The sequence below is a fragment of the Protopterus annectens genome, chromosome 8.part0 (genome assembly GCF_019279795.1).
Source record: "Protopterus annectens isolate FY-2018-M chromosome 8.part0, PAN1.0, whole genome shotgun sequence".
Taxonomy (NCBI): domain Eukaryota; kingdom Metazoa; phylum Chordata; order Ceratodontiformes; family Protopteridae; genus Protopterus; species Protopterus annectens.
The window spans coordinates 246712200-246734809 of NC_056741.1; the positions used below are offsets into that span (position 1 = coordinate 246712200).

Genomic DNA, 22610 nt, shown 5'->3' on the forward strand with positions numbered 1-22610 from the left:
GAAGGTGACTTAGGGACCCTTCTGACTCATCTAAGTCAGTATCAGATGTTATGGATTCTTGTGGAGAATCCAAGTGTCTCCTCTTACACAGTCTCTTCCTAGGGACTTCAGCATCCGAAGAAGCCTCGAGGAAGAGGGGCACCCTCCAGGGGTGGCTGAGACACTGGTGCCCGGCGCTTGGATGTGGGGTGCAGATGAAGACAAAGGCCCTTTATGGGGAGGAGAAACTGCTGCCACTGATGTGGTTGTCTGGGTAGACAACACCTTCCTCATCAGGTCAGCTCCCCGGGTCCCGCATCGAAGAATCTCCCGGCTCGAAGAAATGGGAAGAATCCCGACACGGGCACGAAGGCATAACCGACACGTCGGTTCTCTCGCCCCGAACCAAGAACAGACCGGTGAGGAACAGACCGGGGCGGTTCTGGACCCGAGGGCTCCACAATCAGCAGATCAGCCTCTTCGGCTCCGAAGACTGAATCGGTCGGAGGAGGAATGGATGGAGATACAGGAAGGCCTTCAAGTTGACACCAGCTGGGTGGAAACCGAAATAAGTTTAGAGAATGCTCCAGCAGCTTCTGCACCACACGATCCACATCGACATCCGAAAGTTTAGAGGGAAGGAACCAAACCGACCTCAATATGGCGAGGAGCGGCGAGGGAGCTCCATCACGGTTCCAAGACTCGAGGCTCAGGAACCGACACCAGTTGAACACTCGGCCCGAAGTCTGTGGAACCGGTGATCTAACCTTTGAAGAAGAGCTCGGAGCCGATGACTTGGGCTCCGATGTGATTCCTTAGAGGACTTGATGCCTGGTCAGAAGCATCCAAAGCCTCTTGGAAAGCTGGTTTCAACAGACCCTGTCCATTAGTTTCTATCTGTCATGACCCTCCCACTGAAAGAGTGACAAATGGAGCAATCCTCTTGTAAGTGGAGAGGGCCAAGGCAGTAGACACAGGAACTATGGTTGTCAGTGACCGACATTTTGGCCACACTGACAACGCTTGAAACCAGACTTTGCCTTCTCCGACATTGTAGGTAATAAACAAGTCTAGAAACAAAACACAGTCAAATCCGGGTAAAATAGTCACAATCAGGTAAATGTCACAATCAGGTAAATGTCAAATCCGGTTAGTCACAATCAGGTAAATTTGACTCAATATAGCAGTATATGGTAAGGGTGTAGGCCGCGGTACAAAAATACCGATAAAAGGGTTAACGGTACCAAAGAACTACGGAACCAGAACACAATCACACCAGGTAATACTAACAATATTAAGTTAAATAAAATTCTCAGTAAAATACAACAAAAAGTTATATCTTAGCTTAGAAAACCCTCGAGCTAGCTCCCAACGATGCGAATGCAGCAGCGGCAAACTAGATCTGGGGTAAAGGCAGAGGGGGATTGTGGGTATTAGATTGTCTCGAGCTTCTTCTGCAGAGCTTGTAGGACGGTTGGAGCAGGATCGGCTCCAACCCATGTAAGAACAAGATTGAACACTATCACATTTATGGTTACAACCCTCGGACTGCACCACGGAAGGGGGGATGGCATGCTTACTGGAGATAGATAGCTCCATGAATTTATATAATGAAACATGCATTATTGTGACCAATGCTCTAGAAGACTTTAGTGTTTCGAATTATAGTCAGCTTATGATAAATAGTCAATGGGCTGACCTACTATCTAAGGGTATGAATTTTGTTCCAGCTAGAAAGGGCTGTATTGTTGACTCTGTACTACAGTTAAGATTATTTACAAGAAAGCTTAATCTTGTTTTATTTTTTCAAGACTCTAAGTCTATGGTTGGATGTCCAACCCTTAAGAGACCTAGTACCTTCTACCCCCACACCACCCTCTTGAGGGACTTTGTGAATCTGACATTAGAACATTATTGAAGAATAGGAACAAGAATGACTATATTGGTAATCTTAGTGCTGAAGAAAAAGCTATTTTAAATGACATTCTTCATCTCAAAAATGTCAGATTCATGCAACCAGACAAGGGTGGGGGTATGGTTATGATGAACATTGATGATTATAACAGGAGAATGTTTTATTTACTATACAGCGAAGTTTATTTTAAGGCCTCACGTAATGAATTAAATATAGCATATCACAATATAGATTTAGAACTTGAGCAACTTCTCTTTAATGGCCAAATTACCTTAGACACCTACAACTATCTTACAACTGAACACCCCAGAATACCTACTATATTTGGGGTGCCAAAAATACATAAATCCTTATTTAACCCACCGTTATGGCCTATAGTAGATGCCAAGGTGTCTAAAACTTTTAGTATAGCTAAATACGTTGATAGTCAAGTGAAAAATGTTCTTGAGAGCCGTGCAACTATAATAAAGGACTCATGGGACTTCCTCAGGAAAGTCAATCAAGGCTTATAAGATAGTAACCTTATTTTGGTTACTATTAATGTATGTGATCTTTTTTCAGTCATTCCATACGACTTAGGTCTGGAATGGTTTTATGATTATTTGTGCAGTAATACTATTTTTAAACATGAGACCATTTTGACCATTCGGACCTGTATGGAAATTATATTGGAAACAATTTCCTTACATTTGAGGGCCATCTATTCAGGCAAAGACAAGGTGTTGCTATGGGTGCATGCTGCACACCAATGTTTGCTAATGTGGTTTTAGCACAATGGGAGGACCTATTTGTGCTAAATTCTGAATACAGGGCATCATGGGTATTGTATGGGCGATACCGTGATGATATTGTCCTGTTTTGGAATGGATCAGAATATGACCTGAATAGGTTTTTTTTGTATATCAATGCGACTACCAGTTTCCTGAGATTTACTATGAAAAAAGAACTAGAATATGTCAACTATTTAGATGTAACTATCAGGAAGGACTATGTTAATAGTTGCTTTACATCACAATTATACAGGAAACCAACTTATTCAAATACCTTACTACATTATACCAGATTGCACAAAAGAAGGCCCTTGTAAAGGGCCAATATGTCAGATTGGCCAGAATGGTATCTGACATTGAAGATTTTGCCAACAAGTGTGATGTAATACTGAACATGTTCCTGAGAAGGGGTTACCCTGAGTCCTTTATTATGGACATTATGCAGGAGGTTAAAAATAAGAGGACTAGTGGTCACTTCACTGCATTATTGGGACACGGTAGTAGCAACCAGAACAATGGGAAGCAACAAAACATAGATTTTTCACGTGCACTTACACTTACTTATACTTCTGACTTTAATAATATCAAGCAAGTGATATATAAATATTGGAAAATCTTTAATATTGATAGTGATGTACTGGAAAAGTAGGGAATAGGCCTAGGATAGTATATAGGAGGGACACATCACTGAAAGGGCTACTTGAGAAAAGCCAGTGTGACCTGACTACGGGGGGTACTTTTATATGTGGCAGATGTCCCCAGTGCCCATTTATTATGGACACCGATAAGTTTAAGCTTAAAAATTTTGGATACATTACCAATAATAAGAGAATGTATTGTTATAGCAAGGGGGTAGTCTATATCGCCATCTCCAGAGTATGTAAAAACTACTATGTGGGAAAAACTAAAAATGCATTTAGACTCAGAACTTACCAACACCTGTATGATATTAGGCAGATGAACATGAATAATGCACTATACAAACATATTAGTAATCAACAAAACCATGCCTTCAGCTTTTTTATACTAGAGCAAGTGGCTCTGGGACCTCGGGGTGGACCCGTAGATGATTATTTAGAATTCATTGAATTAAAATGGCAGATCAGACTGAATGCCTATTTCCCCCCAGGTCTCAATGATAGAATCTCGTTAGCTTCGCTTTTGAGGTTAAAACATTTGTTTGTTATAAAAACTCTTCTATGACTCATCAGTCACTATATCATCTGGTAGCTTGCCCAATTAGTAGTTTTATAAGTACTATTTTACTAGACTATATGACAGCATTCTTTATATGTATGCTTATGCATTTTATAAACCACTGTAATACAACTGTTTGATTCATGACATGTTTTGATCATCTGGGAGGAACTGATGTTGATTTTAGTAGTAAGCTGATTGGATAGACACAGTAATTTAAACTTGGGAAGCCAGGAATTAACAGTTCTGAAGAAGTCAAACATTTGACGAAAGCGCTTAACTCTTGGTTTTAAGTTTTATTTGGTTGTATTTTTTCGTTTTATTTGTATCCTGTGCTTATTTATGTATACTAGCCTTACTTTGTGGCTACAACGTGTGGTGTGATTTATATAAAGCTTTTTTTACATCGACCAAGGCTCCGTCTTGTTGGTAAAGTTGCCCTGCATCTGCATTTCTTGGTTTTTGACTGTTTGGATTGTTTTCATAAGCACTTATTTTCATAGATGGGTGAGTGGATGTCAGGTCACCACTTTTGAAGGGCTGGCAGACCTTTTGGTGAGGGAACAAGCCCTTAGCACTTTGCCTGAGGACATGAGAATCTGGTTAGCTGATAGACAATGCACTACTGCAGATGAGTTAGGGAAGAAGGGAGACCTATACCTAGCAAGCAGGGCATCACTGCAGAGGAAAGGGAAACCCAGTGCTGCTTATGGGTCTAAGGGAACCCATGGTGGGCAGCCCTATAGCTGTGCCAGTGGGAAGTCGTACTGGGGATCCAGAGAAAGAGGGAGAAACCAGCCCAGACTGTGATTTCTGTGTGCTCTTAAGGGAAATTGAATTTTACTGTGTGTGTACTTGTCATCCTCCCATTGTGTACGTCCCTCACTGTTGCCAGTGGTGAGGATTGAGGCTCCTTGATTACTGGGCCAGTGCAGAGGCATCACAGGTCATATAAAATATTGCATGATAAGTATAGGAGTCAGTCATGGGAGGTTAGAAAGGATTGGGGGGAGAGACTGAATATGCAATTCATAAACAAACAATGGGAAGATATATGCATCCAAATATGCAACAAAGTCTAGAAGATTTAGGATCTTTGCTTGGAAGTGTTTCCACAGATTCTTTTATACCCCAGGTAAACTCCAAAGAATTTTTCCTCTGGTATTTTGCAAATGTTGGAGGTGTGATGAGGAAGAAAGAGGTAACTGGGAACATATTTTCTGGGACTATAATAAATTGACAGACTTTAAAAATTCCCTGCAGACTACTCTGACAAATACTGGGTGAGCAAATTGGTAAAGTAAGGAAATTATTATTTTTTTTTTTTGAGCTGTGATACTGAATCTGAATTGCCTAGATATAGTAAGGCTTTGCTGAGTTTAATTGTATTGGCCTGCAAAAATGCAATTAGTAGAAAGATCTTTAGAAAAGATTAGGAACAAATTACATAGACAAAAAAATGGAACTGTGGGAATAATACATGCTGAATAACATTTTGGAGGAGGAATGAGGTTTAAGGGACGGTAGGAATTGAATGTGCTATGTATTTTCCAATTGACCATGACTGTACAGAAGATTATATGTGCTGGATAATGTTTGCAACTGAAAATATTTCAATATGGTTTGTTTTCATTTATATAAATGTATGATTGCCTATGTCATAAGTGATAATTTATTAAAGATGTTTTTTGTTTTCATCTGCAATCTTGGTCAGCTATAAAACTTTAGCAGTAGCTTTCAGTTATGAGTAGTAAATGCCAAATAGTAGTGGCCCAAGGCCTAAACCCTAAACCACTAGTGACAGGTCTTTTGGAGAAGGTAGAGCAGCATATCTTAATTTCCTAGGCTCTGTTTATGAGCTAGTTTGCTATCCAACTGGTTATTATAGGGAATATTTAGCAAGGATGGATTAGCTATGATATGAGACTGAGGGATGGTGTCAAATGTCTAGCAGTGTGTACTGATTTACTCTCATCCATTGCTTTAATAACCTTCTCAAAGTCAACCAGGTTAGGTAGGCACGATCTGCCCTTAAAAATCCTAACTGGCTTGGGTTTTGAGTTTGTAGGTTACCTAAGTACTTACTTATTAATTAGATAATGATCCCTTTGATAACTTTACAGATGCTGTTGATCAGACTTATGGGTCTAAAATTTATTAACACTCTACCTTTGTGCATGGGGATAACCGTTGCTCTCTTCCATTTATCCTGCACAAAGCCTGTTTGGAGGATCACAATGAATAGACTCTGTAGACTGTCTGAAAGGTCCTGTTTCAAGCTGGACAGTAGGCAGCCTGGTATGTTATCCTGCCCACAGAAGCAGTATTCTTGGCTTTGGATAGTGCCCTGAGGACTTATTCATGGAAGATTTAGGATTGGGGGTATGACCTGAGAATGTAGGAGGAGGGATTGGCTATGCCTTGTGGGTCTGAGTATATTGGATATTATTTACTATTAACTCTGCTCACTGATGGAAATTATTTCTAAGGTTTCTAACATAGTTAAAGAAGGCTTTGTGGTTGTCTTTTGCCTAGATGGCTATTTTTAACTCATATCTGGTTTTGGTTGATTTGACTGGAGCCCGGAGTACACTGTTAATTTTACCAAGAGCTTTTTTGTATCTTGAGAGTTACATTTATTTTTGCATGCATTTATTTCTTTTATTTTAGAGCCTGTTTATATTTGGGTTCCATCATAGGGGTTTATTTTTGAATTTGTCATTCTGTTTACTTTCGTGGGGATAAGATGCATTTATGCAGCTATTCACATGCATAGAATTTGGCAGTAAAGGATTCTGCATAAGCATTGGGTCATCAAGTTGTAAGGGGATGGTTAGTTTAGTCAGGTCATCACACAGGTGAATGTGACTGATCTGTATTTGTATTGATTAGGTCCAGAAATTTCTGGGCATACATGTTGGAAGATGTATATGTGTCCCAGTTAATGCAGGGGGAGCTGAAGTTCACTAGAAGAATGGTGTTTGGGTTAATGCATAGGGACTTCAAGCTAGTTAGGTAGGTGTTATAGTCCAATAGGAACATAGATGGGTCCTATAGTTAGCCATGATGTGATAATGGTATTTTAATAGTAAGTTGGATGTGGAGGATTTCCAGATTGTTATCTTGTTGTTTAACTAATCTGGAGGTGAAGCGTTTTTTTTTTTAAGTACCTTTATCTTGTGTGGTTGGCCTAAATGTGTGGTAGCCATTGAAAGCTTCTACTGATAGGATACTCTCAATCATTTTGGAACAGATCTACATTACAATGCATATAATTGATGCTATTCAGGATAAGGAGTGGAGTTTTTTAGGATTGCTGGAGTTGAGCAGCAACACCTTTGTGTTATCCAGATTCTGTTTTATGTTGGAAGTTTTTGAGGACTAATGTTGCCTAAAACAGGTAAAATATAATATGTGGGTGGACAAAGTTTTAGACAAAATATGAAAGCCTTGGGGGGATAGCAGCAGGCCATCCCTGGTAAAGCAGTTAGGGCTGTCTACCATATCCTACCAGGCTGGTTTATACTGGAAGCATTTGAATAGCACCAGACGCTAAGTTAGTAATCTTTTGTTCATTTTGCATAGCATAATTCTTGGTGATGGGAAAATGCTGATCAAGACTAGGTTCAAACCTGCCTGGGATACATATTCTGAGATCTCCATCATGTTTCTCTTCATACAGTCCAGGGAGGTATTCTCAAGTCATTTACACCCACGTGTACTATGACTGTTCATATGTGTACATGTGGTGGAAGGGCTTGAGTTACCTACATAATGTGATGAATCCTGGTAACTGATAGACAATAGACTTTGACCCTCTCCTTGCACAGTACGGTGAGTGGAGCATCACTGTGTCTCACAATGAAGTCATCTATGACTTGGATGTTGGATCGTATGGAAGTTGGCCTTATGGGCTTTTGAATGGAGAGACTGTGATTCTTTAATGTATGTTTCAAGGTGAGTGCTGCCTGTGTTGTGAGGTTGCTGTGGGTACTTGTAACTTAGGTTACATTTAGGAGGCCTTTTTGGTTTAGGTAGGTTATTTTTAAGACCTTCAACATATGTGTGTCTATGTGTGATAGGCTTAGTGTGTTGCTGACAGCCTGCTTATTTGTAGTGTTTTCATGTGTGAGTTTTGTCTCCAGTAGTATTAAATAACTGCATCTATCACACACAGTGACTGTTTAAGTAGTTGGTGCTCCAAGTGGACAGTTGGCACATCCAAACATACTTTTATATGGTTGCAAATGGCATAAAGTACAATGAGAAAAATACTGCTTTTATACAAGTAGGGAAATTATTTATTCTGTTGATTTATGAGCCAGTGATTTGGGCACTATAGTTACTGGCCTGCCTCAGTTGTACCTGAGCAGCATAAACTGCTGTGATATGCTGCAATACAAATTTTTCTTATTCAGCTGTATCACTACAATATTCTAAATCATAAAGCCCCTGTACAGTAAATTATGTTGTATGATGCACCGTAGCAGTTACAGTTGTGTGGATTTTAGCTAGAAAGTTTGGTCACTGACTGTATGTTGAATACTGCAAAACATGGTCATGTATATGTATAACCATTGAATCATTTTTTTCTCAGAACTCCACTGAAAGTGGATTGTGTCCTGTCACAATACCCTGGTTAACCCCCCCCCCCAAAAAAAAAAAAAATAAACATATAAATAATTACACACTGCACAAATTCCCAGATGTCCATTTTATTGTGTGACAAAATCATTACATTCCACATTACTGTTACGATTCATAGACAGTACCAGCGGCTTTAATATACACAGACATAGTTTGTACTGCCATCAGATGTACACAGTCAGTCAGCTAACTACATACATAAGGAAGCATTACAGTTTCTAATGCTGCATCACATTTAGCTCTGCATAAAGTACAGTTTTGTACCTACCATAAATGTAGATGTTCGAGGATTCCATTGCTGCAGTCCTGACTATTGGGTATAGTCCAATACCAGAGTAAAGGCTGCCGTGGGTAAGGGCGCATTAGACTACCGTCAGTACGTCAGGGTACTAATGCGCATGACCGACGTCATATCCTCAGTCTTTTCTTGCCCCAGATGTCAGAAGACCCAAAAGACAAGTCCCAAAACAACCTGCACCAAAAACATGTATAATATATACAACAATATATATATATATATATATATAAAATATAAGCATGTAAACTCACCTACACAACCACCCCTAAACACAGAGGGGAAGGAGGGAGGTAAATTGCAATGGAATCCTCGAACATCTACATTTATGGTAGGTACAAAACTGTACTATGTTCTTCGTCTTCCATTGCTGCAGTCAGAATCCCAAAGCAGAGGTAAGGGAGGCTGGCAAATTATAAAGCAGCAGGAGCTGACAACATGCCTTGTAAAACAGCTGTGGCAAAACCAGCCCTAGTCTTAGAGTATATAGGAAGGTGATAATGCCTAGAGAAAGTATGCACTGAACTCCAAGTAGCTGCTTCCAGAATATCCTTAGTTGCCACCCCTTAGAAATGCTGTTGAAGTGGCAGTAGCCCTAGTGGAATGAGGCCTAATCCCAGCTGGAATCTCCTTGCCATGATGGGAATAACAAAATGCAATGCAAAGCCAATCCACCTAGAAATAGTTTGTTTTGACACAGGCTTGCCCTGTGAACTCAAAGCAAAAGAAACAAGTAACTGCTGAGACTGCCTAAAATTCTTAGTTCTGCTCAAATAATAACGCAATTGCCTGTGTACATCTAAAGTGTGCAAAATCTTTTCCCCTTTATTTTGAGGATCTGCAAAAAATGTAGGCAAATGAATAGTCTGGTTTAAAGCCACACTAGAAACCACCTTAGGCATAAAGGAAGGATTAGTACGTAATGATACCCTGTCCTTATGGAAAATCAAAAAGGGCTCTACTGCCATAAGGGCCTGCAACTCAGACACCCTTCTTGCAGAAGTAATAGCCAACAGAAAAGCAGTCTTCCATGACAAATATTTCAATTCAGCAGTAGCTGCAGGCTCAAAAGGTTGTAGAGTAAGTTTTTCCAACACAAAATTGAGATCCCAAGCAGGAGTAGGAGCTCACATTGGGGTCTTATATTCTTTGCCCCTCTAAGAAACTGCTTGAACAAAGGATGCGAAAACAAAGGTGGGTCACAATCATAGTGAGCTGAAATTGCTGCAGCATGAATCTTTATGGAAGAGAAGGACAAACCTTTGTCCAATAATTCAGTAAGATATTGAAGAGCCACACTCAAATTAGGCTCTGAAATCTCCAAATTCTTTGCTGTACTCCAAAATAAAATCTCTTCCATTTTTCGTACACTCTCCTAGTACTAGGCCTTCTAGCTTCCATAATCACATTTAAAACTTGTTGAGGAAGTTGAGACCTGCTGTGTTTCAACACAGAATATGCCAGGCAGATGAAGAGATTGAAGCTTGACATTGAGCAGATGACCGTCCTTCTGAGATAACAGATGAGGAATCAGAGGTAAAGGCCATGGAGGCTTCTTTACCAGACTGAAGTGGGTACCACTGTTCGCGAGGCCAATCTCCAGCTATCTAAATCATCCTTCGCCTCTCTTGTCTCACCTTTAATAGTACCTTTGGAAGAAGCGGTAGAGGTGGAAAGGCATACACATGAAGGTTTTTCCAACTGAAAGACAGAGCATCCACTTTCCTAGCTGTGTGATGAAACCCCTTTGTGCAATACTTTGGCAGCTGGTGGTTTAGTGGAGAAGCGAACAGATCTATGTCTGGAGTTCCCCATGACACTGTCAGTTTCTGAAATACATGAAGATCCAGTTTCCACATCCATGATTTGTCTGCTTAACACATCTGCTAAGGAGTTCTGTGCTCCTGGCAGAAACCTTGCCTGAAGAGTTAGTTGCAAGCTTAGCGCAGTCTCCCATAAAATCATTGCTTGCCTGCATAGAGGATAAGAATGTGTTCCAACTTGCTTGTTGATGTACCACATGACAGTTGTGTTGTCTGTTAGAATCAACACCTGCCCTGGAAGAAGTAACTCCTTGAAAGCCATCAATGCAAACTGGACTGCTAACATCTCCTTCATGTTGACATGTAGATGCTGTAGTCTGGCAGGCCACTTGTCTTGTATCCACTTTCCATTTAGATGAGCTCCCCAAGCAATGTCCGAGGCATCTGTCGTTAGAATCTGACTTGCCTCTGGCGGGTCACAGAGAGTCCCTTGTTTAGGTGACATTCCTGAGCCCACCACAAAAATTCCTTTTGAATGCAAGGTATTATTTGAATGACAGTGTCCAAATCCTGGCAGTGCTGTGTCCATACATTTTGAGATACCATTGTAGCTTCCTCATATGCAGTTTGGCATTGGGAAGCACCAGAATACAAGATGCCATGAACCCTAATGCTTGAAGGACTGTCCTTGCAGTCAGCACGGACTGATGAGATAGTTGATGGAAGTAAAGTGACAGACTCTTTTGTTTGTCCGGGGTTAAAAGGCCATCTGGGCTGCTGTATTCAGTCTTACACCCAGAAAGCACATGTCTTGAGAGGGTACTAGACTGGACTTTATTTCGTTCACAGAATACCCTAGGCATCTTAGCACTGCTATAACATATTCCAGATGCTGTAGAATTTCTTGAGCCAGAATCAGGCAGTCGTCCAAGTAAGGATAGATTTGAATTCCTTGAAGCCTGAAGTAAGCTATCACTGGAGCCAAAACCTTTGTGAATACTAGATAAGCCAAAGGGCAATGCAGAGAACTGATAATGAGAATTTCCAGCTAAATACTTTCTGCAACTTAGCCTTATAGGCACATGAAGGTAAGCTTCCTTGAGATCTAAAGTTACCATCCAGTGATCTTTGCCCAGCAGAGGTAAAAGCTGTTGTAACGCCAACATCTTGAACTTGGGAATGTCCAAAAACGTGTTGAGGAGAGATAAATCCAAAATTGGTCTCCTTCTTTGGTACAAGGAACAGGCGAGAATAAAATCCTAGGCCCCTCTCTGACACAGGGACTGGCTGAATGGCCCCTATGTGAAGTAACTGCAAAACTTGCTTGTGAGCCTCTTTTCTTTGTAGAGGAGGAACGCCTGGCATGCCTTTGAAAGGGGCATTGTATGGAAATAAAATCTGTAACCGTGGTGAATGATATCCAACACCCATTTGTCTTGAGTAATTAAATCCCAATTTTCTTTGAAAAGAGACAGTCTTCCCCCCAAAGGAGCTGTCAGACGTGAATCTGCTGGCAGCTGAAGAAACAGGTCATTGGGTCTGTTTAAAGGACTGACCCTGCCCTCACCAGAAGTCTGAGCAGGTGAACTCCTGTTCTAGGCCTAAAAGAACTTTGAGCCCTGCCCCTACCACGCCTAGACCTACCCCTAGACTGAGAATCATAAGCAGGATATGTCCACCCCTTAGCAGGCCAATTTCTACTAAACTGTGGCTGTACCTGCAAAAATCTTTAACAGTTTGCATAGACTTAGCTTTGTCCTCCATTTTCTTTAAAACAGCTTCCACAGGCTAACCAAACAACACATCAGACTGTAAAGGAGCATCCAAAATCCTTGTCTTAACATGCTCAGCTAAATTCTGATCCTTCAACCAGGCATAAGAACAGAGCTGGTAGCAGCCACCCTCGAGGAGGCCTGTACAGCATCAAAACCACATTGCAAAGAATGCTAACTTGTTCGACACATGAACCAAATCCAGCAACTCTTTACACTCAATACCTTCAAAGCATCCACCTTAGATTTCAATTGTGAAAGAAGGTAATTCTGATATTTTAACATGTGAAACTGACAATTCAAAGCTCTCATGGCTAGAGTGGAAGAAGTATACACTTTCTTTCCCCACCTATCCAAAGCCCTCGCCTCTTTATCAGTGGGGACAGGATTTTTAACCACAGAAGCTTTTAGGCCCCTGGGAAATAGTTTCTGGGTCGGACTCTTGAACAAATATTTATGAGCTTATAATACCTATCAGGCTTAACAGGAGCAGGAGGCAAAGAGTCAGGGTTCAGGGAAGCCTCTGCAAAACATCTTCCACCACATTCAACACAGGAGGAATAGCTAAAGGCCTATGCTGGGGTAAAACAAGAACTCCCTAAGCCTTTTCCTGGAGTCAGAGTAATCCTGCCCTTCCCATTTAAAGTGCTCCCTCATGGCACGCAAAGTCTCTGAAAATGAAAAAGGAGTGGAATCATCCACATCAGAATCAGAATAGGTAGGATACTCCTGCAAATCTTCCACAGAAGATTCTGAAGCCTCAGAACACTGTTCAAAACTCTCAAACTCAGATTCCACCCTAGGCCTCTTATCAGGCGGGGCATAGAACCCTAATCATAGTAATCAAATCTTCTGCCATCTTAAGCATATGTTTCTTAGGTACAGAACCTGAAATGGTAGGAGAAGCCCCCACTGAAGCTGAAGTAGGCAAGAACAGTCACCTGAGAAGCCCCTCAGCCTGGCCTACCTCCTGAGAAGGCACATCCTGTAAGAGTATAGTTTCTGCCTGGGACTCCATGGAAACTCCACTGCCGGTTCCTCAACCCTAGGTTTCACTGTTTGCTTCCCAAACACTAACCTGGCACAGTCTAACCTCCTCTTAATCGCGGCGTTTGTTAATAAACAAGGTATAAGGTATGATAATCCCTATGAGGTATCTGTTTCCCACAAGAAATACAGTTATTCACTTTTTCTGACATCAAAATACTGAGGCAAGAAAAATGGTCCCCAACGGGTAATTTAGCAAAACCTTTTCGGGTTCTGTTTCTCGGTTTCGAAATTGAAATCAAATAATATTTCAAACCAACCTGCAAAACAAAACTGCTTCTGCATCATCATGGCAAAGAAAAAGACATATGTCGACGGTCGTCGCGTGATTAGTACCCCTGACCCTGGACGCCAGGTCTAAGCGCCCCTGACCGACGCCAGCCTTATACTCTGGTAAAGTCAGGACTGCAGCAATGGAAGACGAAGAACATCTGCAACCTTTAACAAAATTCTCTGCAGTAGCTGAAATCCTTATAGATGGTTCTGTGACTTTAAATTGTCCAGCCACAGCTGCAGTGCATATTTAGTTCCATCGCTGACCCTTTCCACATCTTCACCTGTGTTCAACAAAACCAAAGTCGGCAGCTCTGTGTCCTTCATCAGTCCGTCGCACAATGTTGTAATCCTGTTTATAATATAATAAGCAGAAACAACAGTTATAATTCTAGTCTTACAATACCAAAACCCAGTAGCACCACCAAGGAACGCTCCAATACACAAATTAGAAGAAAACAAAAAAGGGAGCGTAACACCATAGACACAAAACTGGAACTTTAATACAACAAAAACAAGAACAGGATAAGCGCTTTTGGTATCTGCATTCCTCAGATCCTGAAAACAATTCCTACACACAACTATTTAAGAACCAGCTAACCAATCTAGTTAAAAGGCAATTAAGCAATTAAAAAATGAGGCAATGAAACATAGCAACACTTACTCCCCATTTGCATAGTGCACTTGTAACAAAAACATGTTTTAAAATAACTTAGCCTTCGATACAATACCCAACTCGGGCATTATAGATAAGCTCACCAGCTTAAATATAAACCTCTATGTCACTAGATGGGTTGCAAACTGGCTCAAGGACAGAACCCACATGGTTAGAATTGCTGGAGCCATGTCAGACTCCAAACCAGTTACAAGTGGCATCCCACAAGGCTCAGTCCTGGGACCTCTCTTGTTCGGTATATATTTCTCGGAGGTACAGGTCAACACGGAAGGACTGTGGCTGACCAAGTTCGCAGATGACTGCAAACTGGGCGCCATAATCGACTCTCCAGTCAACACAAGCATCCTCCAAAAGGGCCTCATAGAAACAGACAACTGGTGCCAGAGCCATGGCCTCAAGCTGAATGCCAAAAAGTGTATAGTCATCCCCTTTGGCAAAAACAAAGTGCCCACAAATTACCACATAGGTGGTAATCCATTAAATACAGAAGAAGTAATTAGGGACCTGGGGACCCAAGTTGATAGCAATCTCTCATTTGACAACCACGTGGCCAAAGTGGTTAGAAGAACATTTTATATAGCCCACCTAATCATGAAGGGATTCACATCTAGATCAGGGGAGGTCATTGTGCCGCTTTACTCATCCCTCATCAGGCCCATAATTGAGTACAATGCCCCTTTTGGCATGTACCTTACCAGACACCTGCAGCAACTGGAAAGACCCCAAAAGTACCTCACCAAGAGGATCAAAGGGCTCAAACAGATGCCAAATCCTGCCCGGTTAAAGAAACTCCAGCTCTACTCAGTGGCATACCGCCTGCTCAGAGGCGATCTGTGCCTGACGTATAAAGCCATGTCCAACCCGGAATTAATGGACATGCTGCACCACAGAAAATCCAAATCCCATCGAGCTACACGCTTGAGAGACTTGAACCTCAGCACTGAAATAAATAGGACATGCTGGAGGGACAGATTCATAACCCAGAGGCTCCCTTCACTCTGGAATAAAATCCCAGTCCAGGTTAGGCAGAGTCCCTCATTGACTCTCTTCAAGAGGAATCTTGATGAGTGGATGGACGATCGTAGGTTTACCCCGGGTATCACTTCTGTGTCACTGTTAGACAGAGGCACAGTATACTAACCTCGAAAAAGGGCATAGCAGAATTAATTTAAAATGGGTGGCAAAAGCCAAACACACTCTGGCTAGGCTTATAAATGCCCTAGGGCAGATAGCCTAGTATGAACCTATGAACTTAGATCCAAGCTTAACACAAAACTACATTTTGTTAAATACAGTCAGCAGAGAATATTAAAACTTATAGTAAATAAATAAAACACTGCTGTCATAACCATTACACAGCTTGTAAATCTGTTAAAAACTCAGAGCTCATAATGTTAACATAGCAGGTTCAAAACCATAATAAACAAACAACTATTGTCATCGCACAGAAGTCTGGTGAACACTCACAGTACAGGCTTTACAACTGCCACATTTCCATGTGCCAGAATGTGTATGTTCATTCCTTTTGACTTTGCAGCTTTTATTGCAAAGCAACCTCTTTAGATTTTTCTTGTTCTTAAAACTAAAATGAGGTGTGGTCCCTACTATTTCTTTCAGTCTATTGTCTGATGTTAACACAGGCCAGTATTTTTTGATTATTTCACATATTGTAGAATTATCACTACTGTAAGTAAAGCTGATCCTCATGATCCCCTGCCCTACATTAGGACGTATACTATCTTCTTTCATCACTTCACTTGTCATTCCATTAATACAGTGTTGAGATTAGTAGGGTCTACCCTTATTCATTCTCAGATCTCTTGCACAATATATTGTTATTCCTTCTCTGGCTGGTCTATAACCATGATCCTTGAAACCTTGTAACAGTTTATTGCTTTCCATGAGAAAAGTATCATCCTGAGGACAAAGCCTGGACACTCAAGTGACTTGGTTGTCAATCACATTGCGGAAAATGTGTCTCTGGTGCATACTGGAAAAATGCACCATATGATTCCTCCACATAGGTTTCCAATACAGCATAGTATTTATTCCTTCAACAGGATCCGATAAGATCTTGACATCCAGAAATTCAATATCTGTCCTGGACATCTTAACATCGAATTTAGAAACGAAGTAGTCTGTGTTGAAAAAATCCACAAAATTTTGGACTTCTTCCTCACTTCCAGCCCATAGAATCATAATGTCATCCACAAATCTATTATAGAGGAGCACATTCCCTTTCCATTGGAAGTTTACATTCAGTGCCCATAGCTCTTCCCACCAGGCCAACATTAACACAGACTACTTTGTTTCTAAAATTCAATGTTAAAATGTCCAGAACAGATATTGAGTTTCTGGATGTCAAGATCCTATTGAAGGGATAAATGCTATGCTGTATCGGAAAACTATGTGGAGGAATCATAAGGCAAAGCTGGGGTACTGTGAAAAACAGGGTAATGGTGTTAAGTTTATGTCTTCTCACTACCCGTTCTACACAAAAACGTTCATGCTAGAAATGGTTTCATAGGTTCATAGGTAGGTACTAGGCTATCTGCCCAAGGGCATTTATAAGCCTAGCCACAGTATGTCGGCTGTCGCCGCCCCATTGATTAATTAACTGATCCTCTGTCAAGCAGAGCCAATGAAGTGATCCTAGGGGTGTATTTTCTGTTACCCATCCACTCGTCAAGGTTTCACTTGAAGAGTGTTAGTGAGCAGCTCTGCCTGATGTAATTTGGAATTTTGTTCCAAAGCATGGGGAGTCTCTGTGACCGGAATCTATCCCTCCAGCATGTTCTATTTACTGTTGTGGCGAGGTTTAGCTCACTAGAGCGTGGCTCACAGTGACTTGGATTTCTTTAGGTGGAGCATGTCCATCAATTCTGAGTTGGACATGGCTTTGTAAGTCAGGCAGAGATCACCTCTGAGTAAGCGATATGCCACTGAGTACAGCCGGAGTTTTTTCAGTCGGGCTGCATAGGACATATGTTTGAAACCAGTAATCCTCTTGGTGAGGTAGTTTTTTGTGGTCTTTCCAGCTGTTGGAAGTGTCTTGTGAGGTACATCCCAAATGGGGCATTGTACTCTGTGATGGGTCTAATAAGTGACGAGTAAAGGGGCACTATAACCTCTTTATTTTTAGATGTGAACACTTTAGTAATTAGATGGGCCACATAGAAGGAATTCCTAACTACATTGGCAATATGATTGTCAAAGGAGAGATTACTATCTACCTGGGTCCCCAGATCTCTTACTACCTCTTCTGTATTAAGGGGACTGCCACCTATGTGGTAATTCGTGGGTATTTCCCAAACGGGATAACTATGCATTTTTTGGCATTTAGCTTGAGGCCATGACTTTGACACCAGGTGTCCATCTCAGTAAGGCCCTTTTGGAGGATGTCAGTGTCAGTTGGAGAGTCAATTATGGCTCCCAGTTTGCAGTCATCGGCAAACTTGGTTAGCCATAGTCCTCCTGTGTTTGCCTGTACATCTGAGAAGTATATGCCGAACAGCAGGGGTCCCAGGACCGAGGCTTGCGGGACACCACTTGTGACTGGTTTAGAGTCGGACCTGGAGCCCGCTATTCTTACCGTGTGAGTTCTGCCTGTAAGCCAGCTGGCAACCCATCTCATGACGTAGGGGTTTATGTTCAGGCTGGTGAGTTTTTCTGTAATACCCAAGTGGGGAATGGTGTTGAAAGCCTTGGCGAGGTCAAGGTAGGCTGTGTGAACCACCTTTTTCTCATCTATGGCCTTGGTGACTGTCTCAAAGAAGTCAACCAGGTTTAGTAGGCATGATCTGCCCTTAATAAAGCCGAACTGGGTCGGGTCAAGTGTTTGGAGGTTCCCAATGTTTTTGTTATTGAGTTCCATGATGATGTGCTCCATAGCCTTGCAGACTAGGCTAGTCAGGCTTATGGGGCGATAGTTAACAGGGTCAGTTGTGGCCCCTCCTTTGTGTAGAGGAATAACAGTTGCTGTGCGCCATTCTACGGGCATGTAGCCCGTGGAGAGGCTGAGGTTGAACAGTGTGTTTAGGTGGGGGGCTAGTTTGTTCTGTAGTTCGTGCAAGACGCAGCCTTGGACACCATCAGGTCCCACTGACGCTGTGTTTCTGGCTTTTGAAAGGGCTATTTTCACCTGTGCGTCTGTGATTTTTGGCACACTACACTTTTCCAGTATTGGTGTGGGCCCTTTTGGAGGTGAGAGGGGGGTGAAGTTTGCACTGAATCTATCTGCCAGGATGTTGGCAATATCAGTAGGTTCAGTATATTTTGTGCTATTTTGCTGCACTAGTTCAGTGCATGTCTGCGAGTTGCCACTTAGATTCTTAACATAGCTAAAGAAGGCTTTGTGGTTATCCTTTGAATATTTGGCTATTTTTCTTTCGAAGTTTGCCTTGGATGATTTCATGAGGGACCTCAATTTCTTACTGATACTGATCAGGGATGTCTTTCCTTCTTGGCATTTGCTTTTTTTTAACTAGTTTCCTCCTTCTATTGTATAGCCTGTTTATTGCAGGGGTCCACCAAACTGGTTTCCTTCTCTTAGAGGAGTGAGTCTTGGTTTTTCTAGGGATGGCATGATCCATCCATCCTTGTAGGTGCTCAGAGAGTGCATTTGTAAAGGTTTCTGCATCTTGGGCAGCGTTATCCTTTAGCGTGGGGACTGTGAAACTTACCACCTCTGTCTTAAGTAAGGTGAAGTTTGCTTTAGAAAAGTTTTTTACTGTGGTTTCCTTAGTTGGTGGTGGTGGTGGGGTGTGGACATCCAGAGTGATTAGTTTATGGTCTGATCTAACCAGTGACGGGTTGACCTCCGGTGTGGAACACCTGTCGCCCATGTTGGTGATGACCAGGTCCAATATGTTTTCACCTTGGGTAGGGAAGTTTACCAGCTGATCCTGGGCGTTTGAGTTGATGAATTCCAGGAAGCACTGGACCTGGGCATTTGTACTCATGTAGTTTTCCCGATGAATGGTAGGGTAATTGAAATCGCCCAATATCAGGGTGTTTGGTAGGACCTTCATGTTTTCCAGTGTCTCCAGAAAGGTGGAGTGGTGGTCCTGGGTCATGGAGGGTGATCTGTAGCAGGCCACAATTTGCATTACAGATTTGCCCGATGTTAGTTGCACATGGATGATCTCAGAGGTATCATGCTGCGCCACTAACATGGAGGTGTAGGTATCCTTGATGAATATAGATACACCCCCTCCTTTTGTGTTTCGGTCCGTGTTCTGTGGCCGAAACATGTGGTATGACTTGTAGTCTGGTAGTGCTAGGGTGCTCTCTGGAGCCTTGAACCAGGTTTCAGTTACAGCACAGATGTCAAAGTTCTCCATACTGAGGAGTGCTTCGAGCGTGTGCATTTTGAGATTTAAACTCCTGACGTTGAGTAGCATAACCCTCAGTTTTTTGTTAATTGTACTTTTTACGGAGGTGGGTTTGACTTTTGACCCATGCCTAAAAAAGGCATTATGGGGGCAGCAAGAGCCTTGGCCAGTATTCGAAAGCCTACGTGTGACAGGTGCAAGCCGCCTCTTGTGAAGCAACGCGGCTTGTCGAGCATGTCGTCCCAGGCTGACAGACACTGGATCCCCTTGAGGGGTTGGGAGGGTGTCCTAATGGTTAAGGTGTTTGCCTTACAAACACAAGGTGCAGGGTTTGAGTCTCACAAGGGATAATTGGCTAAGCTTAAAATGGCTTGCAAGGGCAGTTAGATTAGTACTAATCTATGAATCTATGAAAATCTTTGAATGACACCAGAAGCTTAGCCAGTTGTTGAAACTGAGCATTTTTTTTTTATACTGAGGTATCATTCTTTGTGAGGGCAGGATGCTACTCAGGGTCAGGGTCAGACCAGCCTGGGCTACATGATCAGAGAGCTCTTCCATGTCTCTTTTCATGTAGACCAGGGAGGTACGTCTCAGGTCATTCACACCAACATTAACAATGACAGAGTCATATTTGTACTTGTTCTGGAGTGACCTGATTGCTTGTGTTATGTGGCGGATTGTGGCTCCTGACAGGCAGCTAACAGTAATCTTCTGCTGGTCCAGCCTAGTGAGTGGGACGTCAGTGGGCCTGACTATAGAGTCACCTATTACTAGTGTGTTAGGTATGTTATTTCGCCTTAAAGGCTGTGATTGTATGGCACACTGATTTTGTGTTTTCTGTGTTGTCTGGTTTGTGACGGGAAGTACAGGTTGTTTGGGTGTCTGCTTTGGAGGTCTCTGATGCTTTTGCAGGTTTTTATTTAGAGCCTCCGAGTATGATTTTGTGTATTTATGTGTATTTTTTGCCAGTGCTGTTTTAGTAGGTCTGTGTGCGGCTGGAGTTGTGGTGCAAGTGTTAACCTTCTCCTCTTGACTGTCTGTTCCAGTCTTGGGTGGAGACAGCTTAGCTTCCAGTTTGGCTGTATAATTGCATCTCTTGCATATGTTAGTGTTTTGTGGTAGGAGGAGAGCATTGTCTGTGTACATGAGGCAGTTGTAACATTGCCTCAGGATACCCAGATTCACCAGCTGGACTGGAGAGTGCACCTGAAGTTGCCCTTTGGTCATGCCTGAATAGTAGGTTGAGCTACTTAGTCACTTGGTTGGTGAGGGGTGAGTAATGAGCCTTGCCCTGCTGGGCAATCAGTGTCAGGATATATTAGTGCTTGCTATTAGCATGGTTAACAGCCTCAGGATAACCAGTTTAGAGGAAAACAGCATGGCCATTGCAGTGTGCTAGTTTCTGGGAAGGATACCAACCTAATGTAGACATTTAATGAACAACCAGGGGTTTTACTGCCATCAGGGGAGCAACAGTAGTCCCCCTGACTGCTCCACTTTGGAGGCAGTTGAGGGTTGTGTGCCTCTCAATAGTCAGTGTGGATAGTCATCACATACCCAATGGATCCTGACCATTATATCCAGAGGCTATGTGATTCCCTTTCTCATACTTCTCCCTTCCTCTTTCCAATGTTCCATCCCATCAAAAGATTGTGTACTGCTAAAGGCTGCAAACTTCTTCAGAAAAACAGCCATACAGCAGGCTTCACTAGAACAGTATGTGTGCCCACTTACTATTTCAGAGTCTTTTTGGAGCAAAAAAATATCAAGGACCTCAGGGTCACCCCAAGATCTAAAAACACCAACCAAGTTTTTCTCCGATAAAAGGCCTGGAAAGTCACACTGTGGTCAATTCTGCCATGTTTAACAAATGGGACTAATGTGCTCTCTAGATTTCCAGGATACATACCTGCATATTAGCTTTAGGTAGAATATAGTACAGTTATGTACACTTCCATAAATGTAGATGTTCGAGTGTATTCACTGTTGCAGTCATTACATTTGGGTAATCCTGCTGGCAGGTTGCCCTCAGTCGGCCTGAATTCCAAAATCTTGGGTCCTGCATCGGTTGCTGTCATCCCTTCCCTGACGTCAGGTCATCAGGGGTATAAAAGATGCAGCCGACGCCATTTTCTTCAGTTTTTCTTGCCTCAGATGTCAGGTGCCCTCTAAAGGGTAGTCAAAATTTATATAGATATATATGTATAAATAAAACACGCATGCACCAATATAAACTTTACCTTAATCTACAAGGAAATACACCACATAGGTTGCATAGATCAGAGAAGGAAAGATAAGTTCCAGCAGAAATAAGGGGGATGGTGGGTAGGTAACCTGGACTGCAACAGTGAATACACTCGAACATCTACATTTATGGTAAGTGTACACAACTGTACTATGTTCTTCGTGTTTCACTGTTGCAGTCATTACATTTGGGTAGAGTCCCAAAGCTATGGTTGGGAGGCTGGAGCTAAACAGTATTAGGAGTGGCTATGAGGCCCTGCAGAACTGCAGTGGCAAAGCCTGCTCTGGATTTAGAGTAGAGAGGCAGATGATAATGCTTTGTAAAGGTGTGCACTGAACTCCAAGCAGCAGCCTCTAAAATGTCTTTAGTTGGTACTCCCCTGAGAAAGGCTACTGAAGTGGCTGCAGCTCTGGTTGAATGTGGCCTAATGCCCTTAGGCACTGGCTTGCCATGCTGTGAATAGCAGAAACGAATGCAGTGGTCTATCCACTTTGAAATAGTCTGCTTGAAGATAGCCTTTCCTTGTGATCCTGCAGCATATGCCACTAGTAATTGCTCTGTCTTCCTGAAAACTTTAGTTTTGTCCAAATAGAATCTAAGCTGTCGGTGTACGTCCAAAGAATGCAGAATTCTCTCCCCCTTGTTCTGTGGATTTGGATAAAAAGTTGGCAAATGAATACTTTGGTCAAGGGGCA

General features: G+C 42.2%; 1 protein-coding gene across 2 annotated transcripts in view; it reads right to left on the reverse strand.

The window, feature by feature from the left end:
- Positions 1-8560: 8560 nt before the first annotated feature.
- Positions 8561-22610, reverse strand: part of NUDT17 (nudix hydrolase 17) — a 203969-nt gene continuing 189919 nt past the window's right edge. The window contains exons 8-9 of one of the 2 annotated variants that reach the window (XM_044079723.1): positions 13817-14010; positions 8561-8757 (exon numbers count right to left, since the gene is read on the reverse strand). In XM_044079723.1, coding sequence (XP_043935658.1) covers positions 13857-14010 — 154 coding nt within the window. In that variant the 3' untranslated portion in view covers positions 8561-8757; positions 13817-13856. Of the gene's footprint in view, positions 8758-13816; positions 14011-22610 lie in introns of those variants that run through there. The other variant, XM_044079724.1, reaches the window with a different exon arrangement.